This window comes from Emydura macquarii, unplaced genomic scaffold (assembly GCF_026122565.2).
Source record: "Emydura macquarii macquarii isolate MOO-44397 ecotype Brisbane River unplaced genomic scaffold, CSIRO-AGI_Emac_v2 contig_2897, whole genome shotgun sequence".
Lineage (NCBI taxonomy): Eukaryota > Metazoa > Chordata > Testudines > Chelidae > Emydura > Emydura macquarii.
The window spans coordinates 43,359,460-43,376,113 of NW_027133034.1; the positions used below are offsets into that span (position 1 = coordinate 43,359,460).

At 42.2% G+C, this 16,654-nt stretch overlaps 1 protein-coding gene across 1 annotated transcript in view; it reads left to right on the forward strand.

Annotated features, from left to right (window-relative positions):
* Window positions 1-16,654, forward strand: part of EDIL3 (EGF like repeats and discoidin domains 3) — a 378,557-nt gene that overhangs the window by 343,922 nt on the left and 17,981 nt on the right. The window contains exon 11 of the mRNA XM_067568453.1: window positions 5,820-5,975. Coding sequence (XP_067424554.1) covers window positions 5,820-5,975 — 156 coding nt within the window. The remainder of the gene's footprint in view (window positions 1-5,819; window positions 5,976-16,654) is intronic.

Below are 16,654 nucleotides of genomic sequence, written 5' to 3' on the forward strand. Positions count from 1 at the left end.
TTCCTTCAAAGTACTAAAAGCAATTAGGCATTATAGATTATTTGCTTGCCATTTCATTTTTTTTTTTTTTTTAATATGGGCCTTTTTAGATTTATTTTTGAAAAACAGCATTTATTTCAGGCATTAAAACAGAGATTCTGACACAGCTTTAGCTACTGTATATAGCAGCACAACGGGTGGCTACTATATTTTATTGGTTCTAATTTTCCACTATATGAAATGCTTGGAGTGGAGAGTGGTGGCCACAGGGAGCCAGCTATAGCGTCTTGATTCAGGACTGCCCAGCCCTCGTGTAAGTAAAATCAGGAAAGTTCCAGCATTCATTTTATGCTGCTAGCACTGGTGGCATAAGGTCCCTTATTTATGAGATAATTTGAGAATTGGGCATAGCAGAACTAAGCTCTGCCTTGCCCCCAGTCTGCCTCTGCCAAGTCACCTATGCTGAGGACATAGGAAGCAGTTGTGCCATCTCTGCCACCTCTACACTTGTGGAGATTCCTTCTGAACAGAAGGAATTTTCTGCTGGGAAACTTCAGCTTATGTTACAACTACTTTCTGCTTCATAACTGGGGAAGCACTGCAAAATGGCTTAAGCTGAGTAGCTAAATTGTAGTAGGACTTAAATGATTTTGTGCATGCCCACCAGTGGTAATTCATGTGACAGCTGAGCAGTGGTTTTGAGGATATCATTAGTGCTTAAATGTTGGATTTAGGCACCAAAAGAGGCTGTTAGGCCCCTAAGCATCTTTGTGGATCTAGCCCTTAGTAACTAAAACAAAGCAGGAAAAGAAGATATACAAAGAGAGCAGTTTAGCCCAGGAGAGTTCTTTGAATCACAGGATGTTAAACTGCTTTTTGATCAGCAGCTTGTAGAAATAAGCATTAAACTGTAATCCATGATGGTTCTTGTAACCAGTTAATGATCCTATCCGTAACAGCCTAATTGCCTCTGCCAAGTTCTAAATTCTGCAGTATTGAAGGAGGCACTGATTGTGATCCAGTAATCACATTCAGACTTGAAAAGTTCACAGCAACAGAATGTTAATTCAGCTTGATTACCTAGTGTTTGCAATTGGCTAACTGAATATTCATTCCACTTCCTCATAGGAGGGATATGCTTTTTCATTAAATTATTTTAATTCAGATAGTTTGTCTAAACTCTGGGTGAAATCCTGCTTTCCTTTCCCATACAGGTTGCTTTCATTGGAAATATTCTTGCAAAGCAAGCAGAATGTAACCATTTGGGGAAAAACAGGCTAAAGAAACGTAGTAGCACAGCTGTTACCTTGATGCCTTGTTAATATCAGCCTTGGTTATTTATAACTTTTTTCTTGTTTCAGTATAATTATTCAACACAATGTAATAAAAAAAGTGTACAAAGCACCATGAAAGTCTGCTAAAAATGACAGAATATAGGCCAAAGCATCCCTGAGCTTTCCACATCATTTTTCAGAACAACATTACGAGGCCATTGGATATGTTCTGTAAGCATAAAACAATTGTTACTGGGACATTTTTATTAACTCTGGATCTGTGTGATGATAAAGGTTGATTATGATTTTACCTTTTAAATCCTTTGAATTTTAATGAGATTTTTTTCCTGCTCTGAATTTCAATGAGAAGTACTCTGAATGTGATGGCCACATAAAATATTTATGAAATCCATCTAGATTATCTTTAAGGTTAAAAAACAAACAAACAAAAACACAAACAACACCTGTTTTTTAAGAAGGGCTTTTCATACACGAACAAAACAGACATTAATTTTCAGTGTAAGAAATATTCCTTATAAGAATATATTAAGAGAACTTTAAGGTCAAGATATTAAAAAATTAGTGCCTAAAAGTGAAGCTCCTAAAACCATAGTTCAGTGATACTCAGATCTCAGTGGTTCATAAGCCAAATTAGTAATCAATATTACCCAAAAGAGCCACAGTAGTGTGAATTCATTATTTCATTTACTATAGTACTAGATATTCATATTTAAACAGTATGACGGGGGAAATATTTAGTTTTTTATAAATATATTATTCTCACAGCAAAATGACTGAGCAAGTATTATTATTTTATCAGCTACAATTGGCTAATAACATAGTAAAAGCATCTTGATCTTTAATAACTTAGATTGGTTAATAATTAAATCACACTGTTTTAATAACAAGTACTGCAAAGAACCGCAGGAAACACATTAAAGCCACTTGCGACTCATGAGCCTTAGTCTGAATATCACTACCGTAATTAAAAATCCAGAGCAACCAGCAGCTGCCTTTGAAGTCAGTTGGAGTTGCTTAGTATTCAGTCCTTTTGAACATCAGGCCGCATATTTAGCCTCCTAACTAAAGTGTTAAGAGCTTAATTTTATTTCCTCAAGTCCTGATTCTGATTTACTCTTAAATTCCCTTTAAACTGCTCTTCTCTCCGTTTTTGGAAAACTTGACCTTAGATTGCAATCTAGATAATCATAACCAATTTTTACTATGTGTGAAAGGCACGTAGTCTGTCTAGGAAGTATATCTTGCAAAATTTAAAGACACTAACACCTACCATTGAATAACTAAAGCTGTTTAAAAATAGATCATACTTTATAAAGGCAAAATACAGAGAGAATGCTATGCAATCGGTTATTTATTGTTCTTGGTGTTTTGTAGTTGTAGTTGAGAAACCTGTGCTGCTTTACTTTCCATTATGTTTATTGTATTCTTCCAACTTCAGTTAGAAGTGAACTGTTTTGTACTAGTGATTATTATATGCCTTAGTATTTGGATGTTGACTCTGACTCCTCAAAAGAGGTCTGATTTTCAGAAGTGCTGAGCCACCCTCAAAACATCAGCCTTTTCTAAGTCAGATGCCCAAAATCTGAGACACCTACTCTCTCTTTTTAAATGTATTTTGGCAAAAGATAACATTTTTCAGTTAAAACATCAGGGGTCAAATTTCAGTCTGTGTACCTGTTCATCAGTGCAAATCATCAAATAGTTTTTTTAGGCTTAAAAAATACAAATTACATTGAAAGGCTACCTTTGACTTGAGGGGGGTTTGAGTCATGTTCCTAAAGTGGAGCAAGGTTTACTTAGCTCCAGAATTCAAATAGAAACCTTTGGAGTGACATTATGATGCTTTCTGTTTCACCCAGGGATTCAGTCAACACCTGCCTTGCAATTTTGGGTGCCTTAAATGCTCTGCTGCTGTGGCTCACAACCTAGATGCCAACAGCAAGCATATAAGCAAGAAAGTCTCACCTGGGTTTTCACCACTGAGTACTCCCCACAAATGATTCTCTGCAGTGCTTAGCCACCTCTCATTGTAACACTCACAAAACATTATCACATTCACTGCTCCTTTGGAGACAGTACACACCAGTCTGTTACTTTAATTGGTATTAACACACCCTCCACTTCAATACACAGCACTGAGTTGGTTTACAGTAAAACAAGTTTATTAACAATAGAACACAGATTTAAGTGATAGTAGAGAGGATAGGAATAGAAAAGGTTACAAACAAACAAAAGTAAAATTCTGCTTCTAAAACTGAAGTCTAATTTAACAAATTAGCATATTTTGTTCGAAGTAGTTTTCTCACCACTGCCACTCTTTCAGCATGGCTGGCCAGTCTTCAGCCAGGATCCAAGAAGGAGCCCAAAGCGCTTGGTTTCTTTGTGTACTCAGGAGAAGGATGATAAAATTACTTTTTGCCTTTGCTTATATCTTCTCAAAGTGCATTGACCCTGTTTGAGAAGGCAGGAAGGGTTCCTGGGTATGCAGTATCCATCTCCCATGAGCTCATGTAGTCATCTTCCCCCACTTGCCTGCCTGATGGCTTTGTTTACCTTACAAGTAAATTTCATTGTATTAGGATATGCCTTGCTTAATTTACACTGGAGACACAGTCAAGTCTGTGAAACCACATTCCTTTGTCTAGGACTGGTTGGGCTTAGGCACTGTCTGACAAACAGAGTTGAGGAATCTATTTCCAGCATATTTGTGTAGTTCTTGGCATTGTGGCGACAGTATAATATCTAGTGACCGGCACTCGCCCCCGCTCGCCCCCTCCCGCTCGGCAATTACAGTAGACCTGAGACCTGACCTTATCGGGACCTTTACTGACACACCTAAGATAGCACGTCTGAAATGGCAAACAATGGGACGTTGCAAAAAGCCCAGGGGCAGCCATCGGCTGTTACGAATACTGCACACCTCTCACGAACAGGGGCAGCCATCGACTGTTACGAATATTGCACACCCCTCATGTACCAAGCATAGCCCGAGTGCATAATAACCGCTGCATTTCGGCGGGCCTGGCAGAAGAGCTGTCGGCCCGCCAGACTGATCCCCTGGAGCTGCTACCTCTTCCCGCTCCCGAGTCCTCTGCTGGGCAAGAGTCGAGTCGAGTGTAACCGGTCCGAGTTTTGTACCCGAGCTTTTCTTGTGTCCCCCATTGGTCAGGCGTCATGACCCTGTTCCTCGTGGTGGTAAGATTTTAAATAGTATTCTTGTTATAGTTTTCAGGTATTAGTAACATTAATTTGATTATACTTTTGAAACTCATATAATCATTATCTAGTGTTCTCTGTGTCTTGTTCTCCTTCTAATCTGCTTAAATCCCCCTGTTAAGGAAAGTAGATAGTCCTGTTATATGTATTGTTCCTTTTTCCCTCGTAAAACCCCACATCCCCTTTGCCCCAAATAAACTTGTAAATAGTTAAGAAACTGTTTTCTCAGCGTGGTGCTTGATAATCAGGGGATTCCTTTACCTGTCTGCAACAGGCATGTTAACCATACATACATCACACAAGAATATTAATGATTAGTGCATTACATTTCTAGAGACATAGTACAAGACACCTTTTAAATAAATACCATGACAACAGTATGTGGAGTACATTTAGCTGGTTAGGCCAGCTGAGACTCACTGCTATCTAATAGGGAGCCTCTTGCCTTCTGGCATTGAGATGACACAGACATCCAATTTGCAGGGGACTATTTTGCACACACAAAAAATCATTTGCTACTTAGAAAGTGTAAGGATAAATATGGAGATGATTTATCGTGGAGCAAAAACTAAAATTCATGGGGCTAAGTATATTATGGGCAATAGATGCAGTCAAAGTGACAAAACAATTTTAAAAATCCCCAGGCCCTGGTGCAAATAAATGTAGCTTCTCTGAATTCAATGGAACCAGATAAAATTATATCAGCTGATGAGCTGGCCCCTAGTTTAAGAGAGCTAAGGGGAAGGAGGGACAAGTAAAACTAAAGTTTCACACAGCAGGAAACAATAAGCAGCTCTAGGAAATGGTAAGGAAAATAGGCTGCATTTACACACACACACACACCCCAAAACACAAACAGCATATGTCATTTAAGACATCCAATAGTCCATGATTGTGTGGAAATCCTATCTTTGAAGTTGTAGAGGTATATGAATACTGAAAATCAGCACTGGAGAAATAATGCATTAGCAATTCTAAAATCTCTTTTTTAGGAATGGAAGCCCTATCCAAAATGTATGGTTGTTGTAAACCCAATCCAATGTTTATATTCCAGATTTTAGAAAATACTGGTCTACTTCAGCTTTTGTATGTTGGAAGACATTTTGGAAATTAGCTTAAAGAATTGTTGAGTTGGTTTCACTACAAACTCAGTGCTTTCCTGCCTTAGTTTGTGCTCTAGTGCATCATAACTGATGTGACATGATTAAGAATGTATCTTTATGCTTTTGTGTGACACGAAGTCAGTTGGTGAATTTAAAATATTACAACTGTGTTTTACTGTTTTTGTATATTTATTTTATTTTATTTTATTTATTTTTTTATTTATAGATTGACCTCCTTGTTCCTACAAAAGTGACTGGCATAATTACTCAAGGAGCTAAAGATTTTGGCCATGTACAGTTTGTGGGCTCTTATAAACTTGCTTACAGTAATAACGGGGAGCACTGGACCATCTACCAGGATGAAAAACAAAAAAAGGATAAGGTAAGATAATGAGGCAATTGATATTTGGGTTGCATTTACAGAAAGTAGTAACCTCAGTGCTGATAGCCTGCAGGTTAATGAGCACTGTCTTTTTTTATGCGGATCTATATGCCCAGGGATTCCACAGATAAAAGTCAAGGTGAATAGAAAGGAATCATATACCATGATGACATTCACTGATACTATAATATCATACATATCAATGCAATATGCCAGATCCAAAGCTATTAGATGCGGGACATAAAACTTTACAGTTCTCCATTTATTGAAATTATTTCTCCCTTTAACACTGCAATAGAATGCATATAAAATAGCTTGTTTGTGTTTTTGAGAACAGCATCCCTGCTCAGATTTTGATAAGCATACAATAAAATATTCTACCTATTGTGAGAAAATAAATACTTTTTTTTTTTAAATGCACCTTTCCACCTAATGATTCTGGGTTGATTTTTCTGGAAATCAATCATTCTAGATATCAAATACCCACACATATGCATTTATGTTACATCAGTTGTCTTAATATGGATTAAAATAAATAAATTCCAAAACTCTTCCTTTGCACATTTTAATGGAATGTATGGAGGAGAAAAGATTGTTTTAAGATGTTGAGTGCCATGTAATTTTATCACAACATAGTCTAGAGAAAAAAGACTTGACAGGTCAAATCTTAATAATTGCTCTCTTAATACTGCTCTAGGAATATGATCCCCACTATTTTAGTCACATGAGGGGGCCTCCCCTCTCATATTCCCTCCCCTGTGAAACTATTATCAAAAATAAGCAAGATACCCACAAGTCACTTATACTCCTATTTTCTATAAAATTCAGAACTTTCAAAATAGTCTGTTTAAAATTAAAAGATTGTCAAAGAGTGTCTTAAACTTAAGTAGTCATCAAGAAGGCATCATGTCATCTTAACAATCCTTGAAGAGGTGATCATGGTCTTTGTGAGTTTGGTAAGACAGTTATCTAAGCAGTGCCAGGTAACTAATTAATTCCCCAATTAATATAAATATTCAATATTAAAATAGCTTCTTCCATTAGTAACCAGTTAAGAATATAGGAACAAAAGAAGGCTATACTGGGTCAGACCAATGGTTTATCTAGCCCAGTATCCTATCTTCCGACAGTGGCCAATGCAAGGTGCTTCAGAGGGAATGAATAGAAGAGGTAATCATCAAGTCATCTATCCCATCAGCCATTCCCAGCCTCTGGCAAACAGCAATCCTGCCTAACCTAGCTGATAGCCATTGATGGGCCTATTCTTCATGAACTTATATAGTCCTTTTTTGAACCCATTATAGTCTTAGCTTTCACAACATCCTCTGTCAAGGAGTTCCACAGATTGACTGTGCATGGTGTGAAGAAATACTTCCTTTTGTTCATTTTAAATCCGCTGCCATTTAATTTCATATGGTGATCCCTCGTTCTTGTGTTATGAGGAGTAAATAACGTTGCTTCTTCTAGTGCTTGCTCATGTCCATTCAGGATTAGGTGTGTGACCACCACATGCCAGAAATTTTTCCCCTAGTGGTATCCATAGGGCCGGCTCTCTGCAGTGGCTCACATATGCCCTTGTATATAGGGCACCGCTGGCCCCCCTCCCTCACAGTTCTTTCTTACCGCCTGTGACAGTGGTGGAACACTCTCTTGCTCCTGCAAGCTTCAGTATTCCTAGTGGTTCTTTGTTTTTATATAGTGTACATAGTTGTTATTTCAGCATGTATTACTTAGTAGTTAGTGGGTGGTTAGTTTACCCAGAGGGCATGCCCCAATCCCTGGGGTTTAAACCCTGCGCTTCGTGCAAGAAGCCTATGCTATTTAGCAATCCTCACCAGAGTTGTTTGAACTGCCTGGGAGAAGCCCATCTTCATGAGAAGTGTAAGATCTGTAAAGGATTTCACTCTCGAACCAAGGAGGACCAGGACATTAGACTCAAGGCCTGTCTCATGGAATCAGCGCTTAGACTGGTGTCGGAGCTGCGCTTGGACTTGGAGCCCAGTACGGCAGCATCGATTAGAAGTGCTCCCATGGTGTCAGGGTCCACACGGCACTGTTTGGCATTGCCAGCACTGAAAAAGAAGACACATGCCGAAAAGGAGCTGAAGTCAGTTAAGAAGAGCTTGGGCACCACAGGAAAAACTGATTTGACCCCAAGAACACCTCTGCCCACAAGGGTGTCAAGCCTAGTGCTGGTACCATTGCCAACTTCTGGGAGTAGCAGAGGCCTGCATCATTTACCGGTCTCTTCTACACCTGAGGCTTTTCAGGCAATGAAGGACCTGTTGGTTCTTCTGGTGATGTCTACACCGCAGGGGGGTAGGACAGAGCACTGAAGCTTGGAGGCCCAGACCAGAGGCCAGTCTAAGGAGAAGCCAGCCCTGGTGCCACCAAGTCTCTATCTTCCTCACTGGCTTTGCAGCCGATCACTGGGATCCCAGCACCGCTCCCCGGTACCACATCGGCATGGATCGGGTTCAAGTCTTCAGTCATTGGGGACCAGTCACCGGAACATCGGTACCAATCCAAAGAGTGCCAACATCAATCTCCAGAGCACCGTCACTCCCCAAGCCCCTGGAACCACTTCATGAGTCCCCGAGGGGACTCTCCGGAGCCTGGCACCGCGAAAGTCCATATAGAAAACCTAAGGAGAAGATGTGGTCAAGGCGCGAACAAGTCTCAGGCGCCTGGCACCACTCCCTGACACCAGAGCCCAGATGCTCAAAAAGAGGTGCGGAAAGGCAGGCAGCATCAGCACCACCATGGTTGCCAGCTTTCAGCTCTTCAGAGTCGGGAGAAGAGGTGGTCCAACCCCTGAAAGGACAAGCCCCCAAGCAAATCCACAGGGTTTCCCAGGCTGCTGCAAATTGGAGGCTGGCCACAAGGACAATGGCCAGGTCCCTAGCAATATTGGAACTCGTGGGGGTTCCCTCAAGCTGCGATGTCGTCGGTGAGCACCTTGGTACCGCAGTCATCTAAGGGCCGGGCCACAGCACTGGAGGTAGCTATTGGATCAGAAGGGGAGGATTCTATTTTGGCCAGCCCTTTGGCAGCCACCCCAACCAGGGAGGAAGATCCAACCCTTCCCCCCCCCCTCAGATTCCTGCCTCCTCCTCCTCCTCGCCCGACAATACTGTGGCGGGCCCCTCTCATGCCGCCCCTCTGGACAATTATAGGGCTCACCAGGACCTGTTAAAGCGAATAGCAGCCAACCTGGGTCTCAAAATAGAGGAGCTTTCTGAATTGGTGGATGAACTCTTGGAATCCTGGCATCCGTGGCACCCTCCAGAGTAGTCCTCTCAGTGTATGATGGGGTGCCGAAGCTTGCCAAGGCGTTGTGGCAGACCCCGGGCTCCCTGCCCCCCACATCTAAACGGGCAGAAAAGAAATATTATGTGCCTGCCAAGAGGTTTGAATACTTGTACACACACCCATCCCTGGGTTCGCTGGTTGTGGCGGTGGCCAATGAAAGCAACAGGCAGGGACAAATGAGCTCTACATCCAAGAACAAGGAAGCCAAAAAATTAGATTTATTTGGCCACAAGGTGTATTCAACAGTGAGCCTGCAGCTGAGGCTGTTCAACCAACAGGCATTCTTAGACTGGTACCATTATAGCATCTGGCAGTCGCTGAAGAAATTCACCAGCTCCCTCCCACAGTCCTCCAAGCAGGAGTTTGAAGCAATCCTGGAAGAGGGGAGGGCAGTATCCAGAGCCTCCCTGCAGGTGGCATCAGACGCAGTAGACTCGGCTGCACAGGCGATGACTTCAGCGGTATCATTGAGGAGGGTGTCATGGCTGCAATCATCCGGTCGTTCGACGGAGGTCCAACAATCCATCCAAGACCTTCCATTTAATGGTTCCATCCTCTTTGCAGATTGACTGACTCCGGGCTGCATGGGCTAATGCATTCAAGGGCCACTCTGAGGTCGTTGGGCCTCTACACTCCATCTTCATGCAGGAGACACTTCAGGCCCTCCCATCAGCAGTGCTTCAGGGCTTAGACTCAGACGGAGCCCTAGAGAAAGAGGCATAAAAACTATAAACATAGTCGGAGCAATTCGCCGGCCTCGACCTCGAGATCAGTGCCCAGCCACCACCCCACAAAGGGAAAGCAATGCTTTTGAAGGTGCACCCAAGGGCAGACTACTAGACTTTACTCAGGATCCAGATTCTTGGTTATTTTCTTCCCGCCTACCAGTTTGCGGTGCTCCCATTTAGCCTTTCCACCGTGCCACGAGTATTCACCAAATGCATGGCGGTGGTAGTGGCCCACCTCAGGTGCAGGGTAGCGCAGGTTTTTCCTTACCTAGATGACTGGCTGATCCGAGGTCGGCCGGGGGGAAGGTCCAACGCAGCATTGAAATCATGAAGGTCACCTTCCAGTCACTGAGCCTGCTAATAAACAAGCAAAAATCAATTCTTACATCGGTTCAAAGGATCGAGTTCATAGGGGCAGTCTTGGACTCTATGCAAGCCAGAGTGCTCTTGCCCATTGACAGATTCTTGACAATGTCAGAGCTCATAGCCCAATTGGCTCCTGGGGCACATGGCGGCATGTACGTACATGGTCCGGCACGCCAGGATGCAACTTCAGACACTTCAGTTGTGGCTTGTCACAGTGTACTCCTCGGCCAGGCGTGTCTTGGACAGGGTGCTCACGATACCCCCCCCCCCCCCCCATTTCCTTTCCTCCCTGTTATGGTGGCTGGAAACTCGACATGTAGTGGCAAAGGTGCCTTTCGTGGCCCCCAGACCAACCCTGTTGTTAGTGACAGACGCTTCAGATGTGGGCTGGGGTGCTCAGCTCGGTGTCCTACAAACCCAAGTTCTTTGGTCCAGGAAAGAGTCATCTCTCCACATCAATGTCAGAGAGCTCAGGGCGATTCACCTAGCCTGCAAGGTATTCCTGCCACACCTCTCCAGCAAAGTGGTGAGAGTCCTGATGGATAACACAGCTACCATGTACTATATCAACAGGCAAGGTGGGGGGGCTGATCTTCAACGGTCTGTCACGAGGCCCTGCGCCTCTGGGAGTTTTGCATGAGCCACAACATCCACCTGGAAGCAGTGCACCTGCCTGGTCTGAGAAATACTCTGGCGGATCGTCTAAGCTGGACCTTTTGCTCTAACTATGAGTGGTCTCTCCACCAGGAGGTAGCTGACACCATTTTCCAGACATGGGGAACTCCCCAAGTAGACCTATTTGCGACCAGGGAGAACAGGAAGTGCTCCCTATACTGCTCCCTGTTGGAAACAGAAGAAGCCTCTCTGCCGGATGCCTTTCTCCTGTCTTGGTTGGGGAGTTTATTGTATGCTTTCCCCCGATACCTCTCGTACAAGAGCCTTTGTGAAAATCAAGTGAGACAGAGCACAGGTCATCCTGACAGCCCTGGCATGGCCCGGGCAGCATTGGTTCAGGATGCTGTCAACACTCTCAATGACCAGGCCATGGCCATTCCTGCTGAGACCGGATCTTGTCTCTCAAGACCAAGGTCAGCTGCTGCACCCAGATCTGACCACTCTGCATCTGATGGCCTGGATGCTTTGTGTTTAAGCAGGGATGAGCGCCACTGTTTGGCCCAATTTCTGAGGATCCTATTGGAAGCCGGCCACAAGGGCATCTTATTCAGCTTTACCTACTGGCAACAGTTCAAAATGTCTCACCGACAAAATCCCCTATTCAGATGATCCTGGACTATCTGCTTCATCTGAAATACAGGAGGGCCTGGCCTTCTCATCTATCAAGTTGCACCTGGTGGTGATCTCAGCCTTTCACCCTCCGATCCAGGGCAGGTCAGTCTTCTCTGATGGGATGGCGCCCAGATTCCTCAAGGAACTGGAGATACATTTTCCACTGATATGGGACGCATTCCCACAGTGGGATCTGAACCTCGTCCTCTCACAACTTACGGCACCACCATTTGAGCTGTTGGCTTCTTGCTTCCTTGCACATCTTTCCTGGAAGGTGGCATTTCTGGTGGCAATTACCTTGGCACGGAGGGTCTCGGAGTTAAAAGCGACCTTGGAACCACCATACACAGTTTTCTTTAAGGACACGGTGCAGCTTCATCCTCACCCATCCTTTCTGCCAAATGTCATCTCCCACTTCCATATCAACCAGGACATATTCCTGCCGGCGTTCTTTCCGAAGCCCCACAAATCCAATGAGGAGAGGCATCTTCACTCTCTTGATGTGAGGACAGCATTGGCCTTTTACATTGACAGAACAAGGCCCTTCCGCTGCTCCATGCAGATCTTCATTGTGATCGCCGATCGGATGAAGGGACATCCGGTGTCATCTCAGTGGATTTCTTCCTGGATTATGGCCTGTATTCGGGCCTGCTATTAGGAACCGGGTGTCATGCCACCAGCTTCTCTGTCTTTCCACTCCACAAGGGCACAGGCGTCTTCAGCGGCATTTCTAGCATGTGTACCCATTCAAGACATCTGTAGAGCCACCACGTGGTCCTCGATACGCACGTTTATGTCCCACTATGCCATCACGCGGCAAGCACGGTATGACACTGGGTTCAGCAGGGCAGTGCTGTAGTCATCACGTCTCAGAACTCCTGCCCACCTCCAGAAGTAGTGCTGGTAAGTCACCTAATTCTGAATGGACATGAACAAGCACTTGAAGGAGAAAGAACAGTTACTTACCTCAATTCCTTCCCCTCTGTCGGAGTTCTGGCAAGAAGGAACTGAGAGGGAGTGGGGCCAGTCCTACAGATACCATTAGGGAAAAAATTTCTGACACCGGTGCTTGCGGCGTGCACACACCTACTTCTGAATGGACATGAGCAACACATCTCGAAGAGCAACAGTTACGAGATAAATAACCGTTCTTTCCTTATTTACTTTCTCTGCACCAGTCATGATTTTATAGACCTCTATCATATCCCCCCTCAGTTGTCTCTTTTCCAAGCTGAAAAGTCCCAGTCTTATTAATCTCTCCTCATATGGAAGCTTTTCCATACCCCTAATAATTTTTGTTGCCCTTTTCTGTACTTTTTCCAATTCTAATATATTTATTTTTGAGGGGTGACCAGATTTGTACACAATATTCAAGATGTGGGCATACCATGGATTAATAAAGAGACAATACAATATATTCTGTTTTATTATCTATCCCTTTCCTAATCATTCCCAACATTCTGTTAGCTTTTTTGACTGCTGCAGCACACTGAGTGGATGTTTTCAGAGTATTATCCACAATGATTCCAAGATCACTTTCTTGAGTGGTATCAGGTAAATTAGGCCCTATCATTTTATATGTATAGTAGGGATTATGTTTTCCAATGTGTATTATTTTGCATTTATCAACACTGGATTTCATCTGCCATTTTTTTGCCCAGTCTCCCAGTTTTGTGGGATTCCTTTGTAAATCTTCGCAGTCTGCTTTGGACTTAACTATCTTGAGTAGTTTTGCTTTGTCTGCAAATTTTGCCACCTTTTTACAGATCATTTATGAATATGTTGAACAGTACTTGTCCCAGTACAGACCCTTGGGGGACACCAGTATGTATCTCTCTCTCCATTCTGAAAACTGACCATTTATTCCTACACTTTATTTCCTATCTTTTAACCAGTTAGTGATCCAGAACAGGACTTTCCCTCTTATTTCACGACCGCTTACTTTGCTTAAGAGCCTTTGGTGAGGGGCTTTCTGAAAATCTAAGTACACCATATCAATTGGATCACCCTTGTCCTCATGCTTGTTGACACCCTCAAAGAATTCTAATAGATTGGTGGGCATGATTTCACTTTACAAAAGCCATGTTGACTCTTCCCCAACAAATCGTATTCATCTATGTGTCTGATAATTCTGTTCTTTATTATAGTTTCAACCAATTTGCCTGGTACTGAAGTTAGGCTTACTGGCCTGTAATTGCCAGGATTGCCTCTGGAGCCTTTTTAAAAATTGGCATCATATTACCTATCCTCCAGTCATCTGGTATAGAAGCTGATTTAAATGATCGGTTACATACCACATTTAGGAGTTCTGCAATTTTACATTTGAGTTCCTTCAGAACTGTTGGGTGAATGCCATCGGGTGATTTATTACTGTTTAATTTATCAATTTGTTTCAAAACCTGTTCTAATGCCACCTCAGTCTGGGACAGTTCCTCAGATATGTCACCTAAAAACAATGGCTCAGGTTTGGGAATCTCCCTCACAGCCTCCACCATGAAGACCGATGCAAATAATTTATTTAGTTTCTCCACAATAGCCTTATCTTCCTTGAGTGCTCCTTTAACATCTTGATCATCCAGTGGCCCCACTGGTTGTTCAGCAGGCTTCTTGCTTCTGATGTACTTAAAACATTTTTTGCTGTTACTTTTTGAGACTTTGAGACTTGCTGTTCTTCAAATTCTTTTTTGGCCTTCCTAATTGTATTTTTACACTTCACTTGCCACAGTTTATGCTCCTTTCCATTTTTCTCAATAGGATTCAACTTCCACTTTTAGCAAGGTCAATTGATTCTATATTGGTACATAAAACATCTTACTAGTAAGTAAGTGATACCATAGTAAAGGTATCATTAAGTTATTATTTTAAATGATTGCATTTAGGTTTAAAACATTTGCCAAAGAACATCACAAAAGAAGTTAATGAATCTTAAGCATTTAAGCACTAAACAAACAGGTTTTCACCTTTAATGGAAACACGAGGTAAGAAGTAACCAAAACATTTCAACACTATATATATTTTTCTTAGACAAATGAAGACTTTAGACTTTATAAAATAAATTAGTTTCACAAAGACTATTTCCAGAAATCTTTTTGAGTTTAAAAATGAGGTTTTTTTCTTGGGAAACAGGAGGGTGGGGAGAGGTGAGTAGTAGACAAAGGCTCCTAACTCAGCATTTGTTGCCTTGAAAAACCTGGTGCCACACATTTCATTTCATTTCACTTTCACATCATAGAAAAATAATATAATCACATTCCTTAACAAGGAGGTGGTATCCTGCTTTTTGAGAAGACATTCCTATTGGCACTTTGCCTTTTCACCAAACAGTTCCCCAGATCACAATCTAGATTCATAGATTCTCACCCATCATACTGCAGGAACCATTGTGGTCATCCACTCTGTCCTCCTGTATAACATAGACCATAGAATGTTCACAAAATAATTCCTGGAGCATATCTTTTAGATAAAACATCCAGTCTTGATTTAAAAATTTTAAGTGATGGTGAATCCACCATGACCCTTGGTAAATTGTTCTAATGGTTATTTACCCTCATTGTCAAAAATGTAAACCTTAGTTCCAGTCTGAAATCAGTCTGATTTCGATCAGTAAGCAGTCAGGACCTGAATCCTAGAAGCCTGCTAGGTGGTTGGTTCAGAGCTCTTGTTTTGCTATGACTTGGGTTCAAGCCCTGTCATTTTGCAGTGTGGACACAGGTCAAGCTGAAGTCCTGAATCAGAAGGTCTGTATAGTATAGGATGGACACATTAGCATGTCTGACACCTTAGTCCAGCAATGGTAAATCAAGGTTTACAATGCAATGGGATTGCTTGGAAATACTGAGTCCACAAGCACAGATCCCACAGACCCCAGCTTAGTGTGCAGTGTAGACATAACCAAAAAGGCATGTTTTCTCATCCTTTAATCATTCCCATGGCTATTCTCCAATTTATCAACATCCTTTTTGAATTGTGCACACCAGAACTGGACACAGTATTCCAACAGTGGTAGCACCAGTGCTAAATACAGAGGTAAAACAACTTCTCTATTCCTACTCAAGACTTCCCTGTGTGTGCATCTCAGGATCACATTAGCTGTTTTTGACACTGGGAGCTTATGTTCAACTTATTATCCACCAGCACCCCGAAAACATTTTCAGAGTTTTATGCTTCCCAGGATAGGATCCCCTATCCTGTACATTCTTTGCTCCTAGATTTATACATTTATATTTAGCCAAACTAAAACACATTGTTTGCTTGCACCCGATTTGCCAAGCAATCCAGATCACTCTGAATCAGTGACCTGTCCTCTGTTATTTACCACTCCCCCAATTTTTGTGTCATCTGCAAACTTTATCAGTGATGATTTTATGTTTTCTTTCAGTTCATTGATAAAAATGTTAAATAGCATAAGGTCAAGAGCCGATCCCTGCAGGATCCCAGTAGAAACTCTCTTTCTAGATGATTCAGGGGATTTGATTAGATGACTCTCAAGGTCCCTTCCAATTCTATGATTCTGTGATTTACAGTTATATTTTGAGACCTATCAGTTAGCCCATATTTAATACATTTAATGTGTGCTATGTTAATTTTATAACATTCTAGTTTTTAATTAAATGTCATCTAGTACCCAGTCAAATGCCTTACAGAATCTAAGTATATTACATCAACATTATTGCCTTTATTAACCGAACTTATATTCTCATCAAAAAAGATAACAAGTTAGTTTGACAGGATCTATTCTCCATAAACCCATGCTGATTTGCACTTATTACATTATCTTGTCTGGGATCGATATCAGGCTGACAGAGTATAATTACCTGGGTCATCCCACTTGGCCTTTTTAAAAACTGGCATAATATTAGCTTTCTTCCAGTCTTGTGGAACTTCCCTAGTGCCCCAAAACTTACAGAAAATCAATATTAATTGTCTAGTGAGCATCTCAGCCTGCTCTTTTAAAACTCTTGGATGCAGCTGAATTAAAAATGTCTA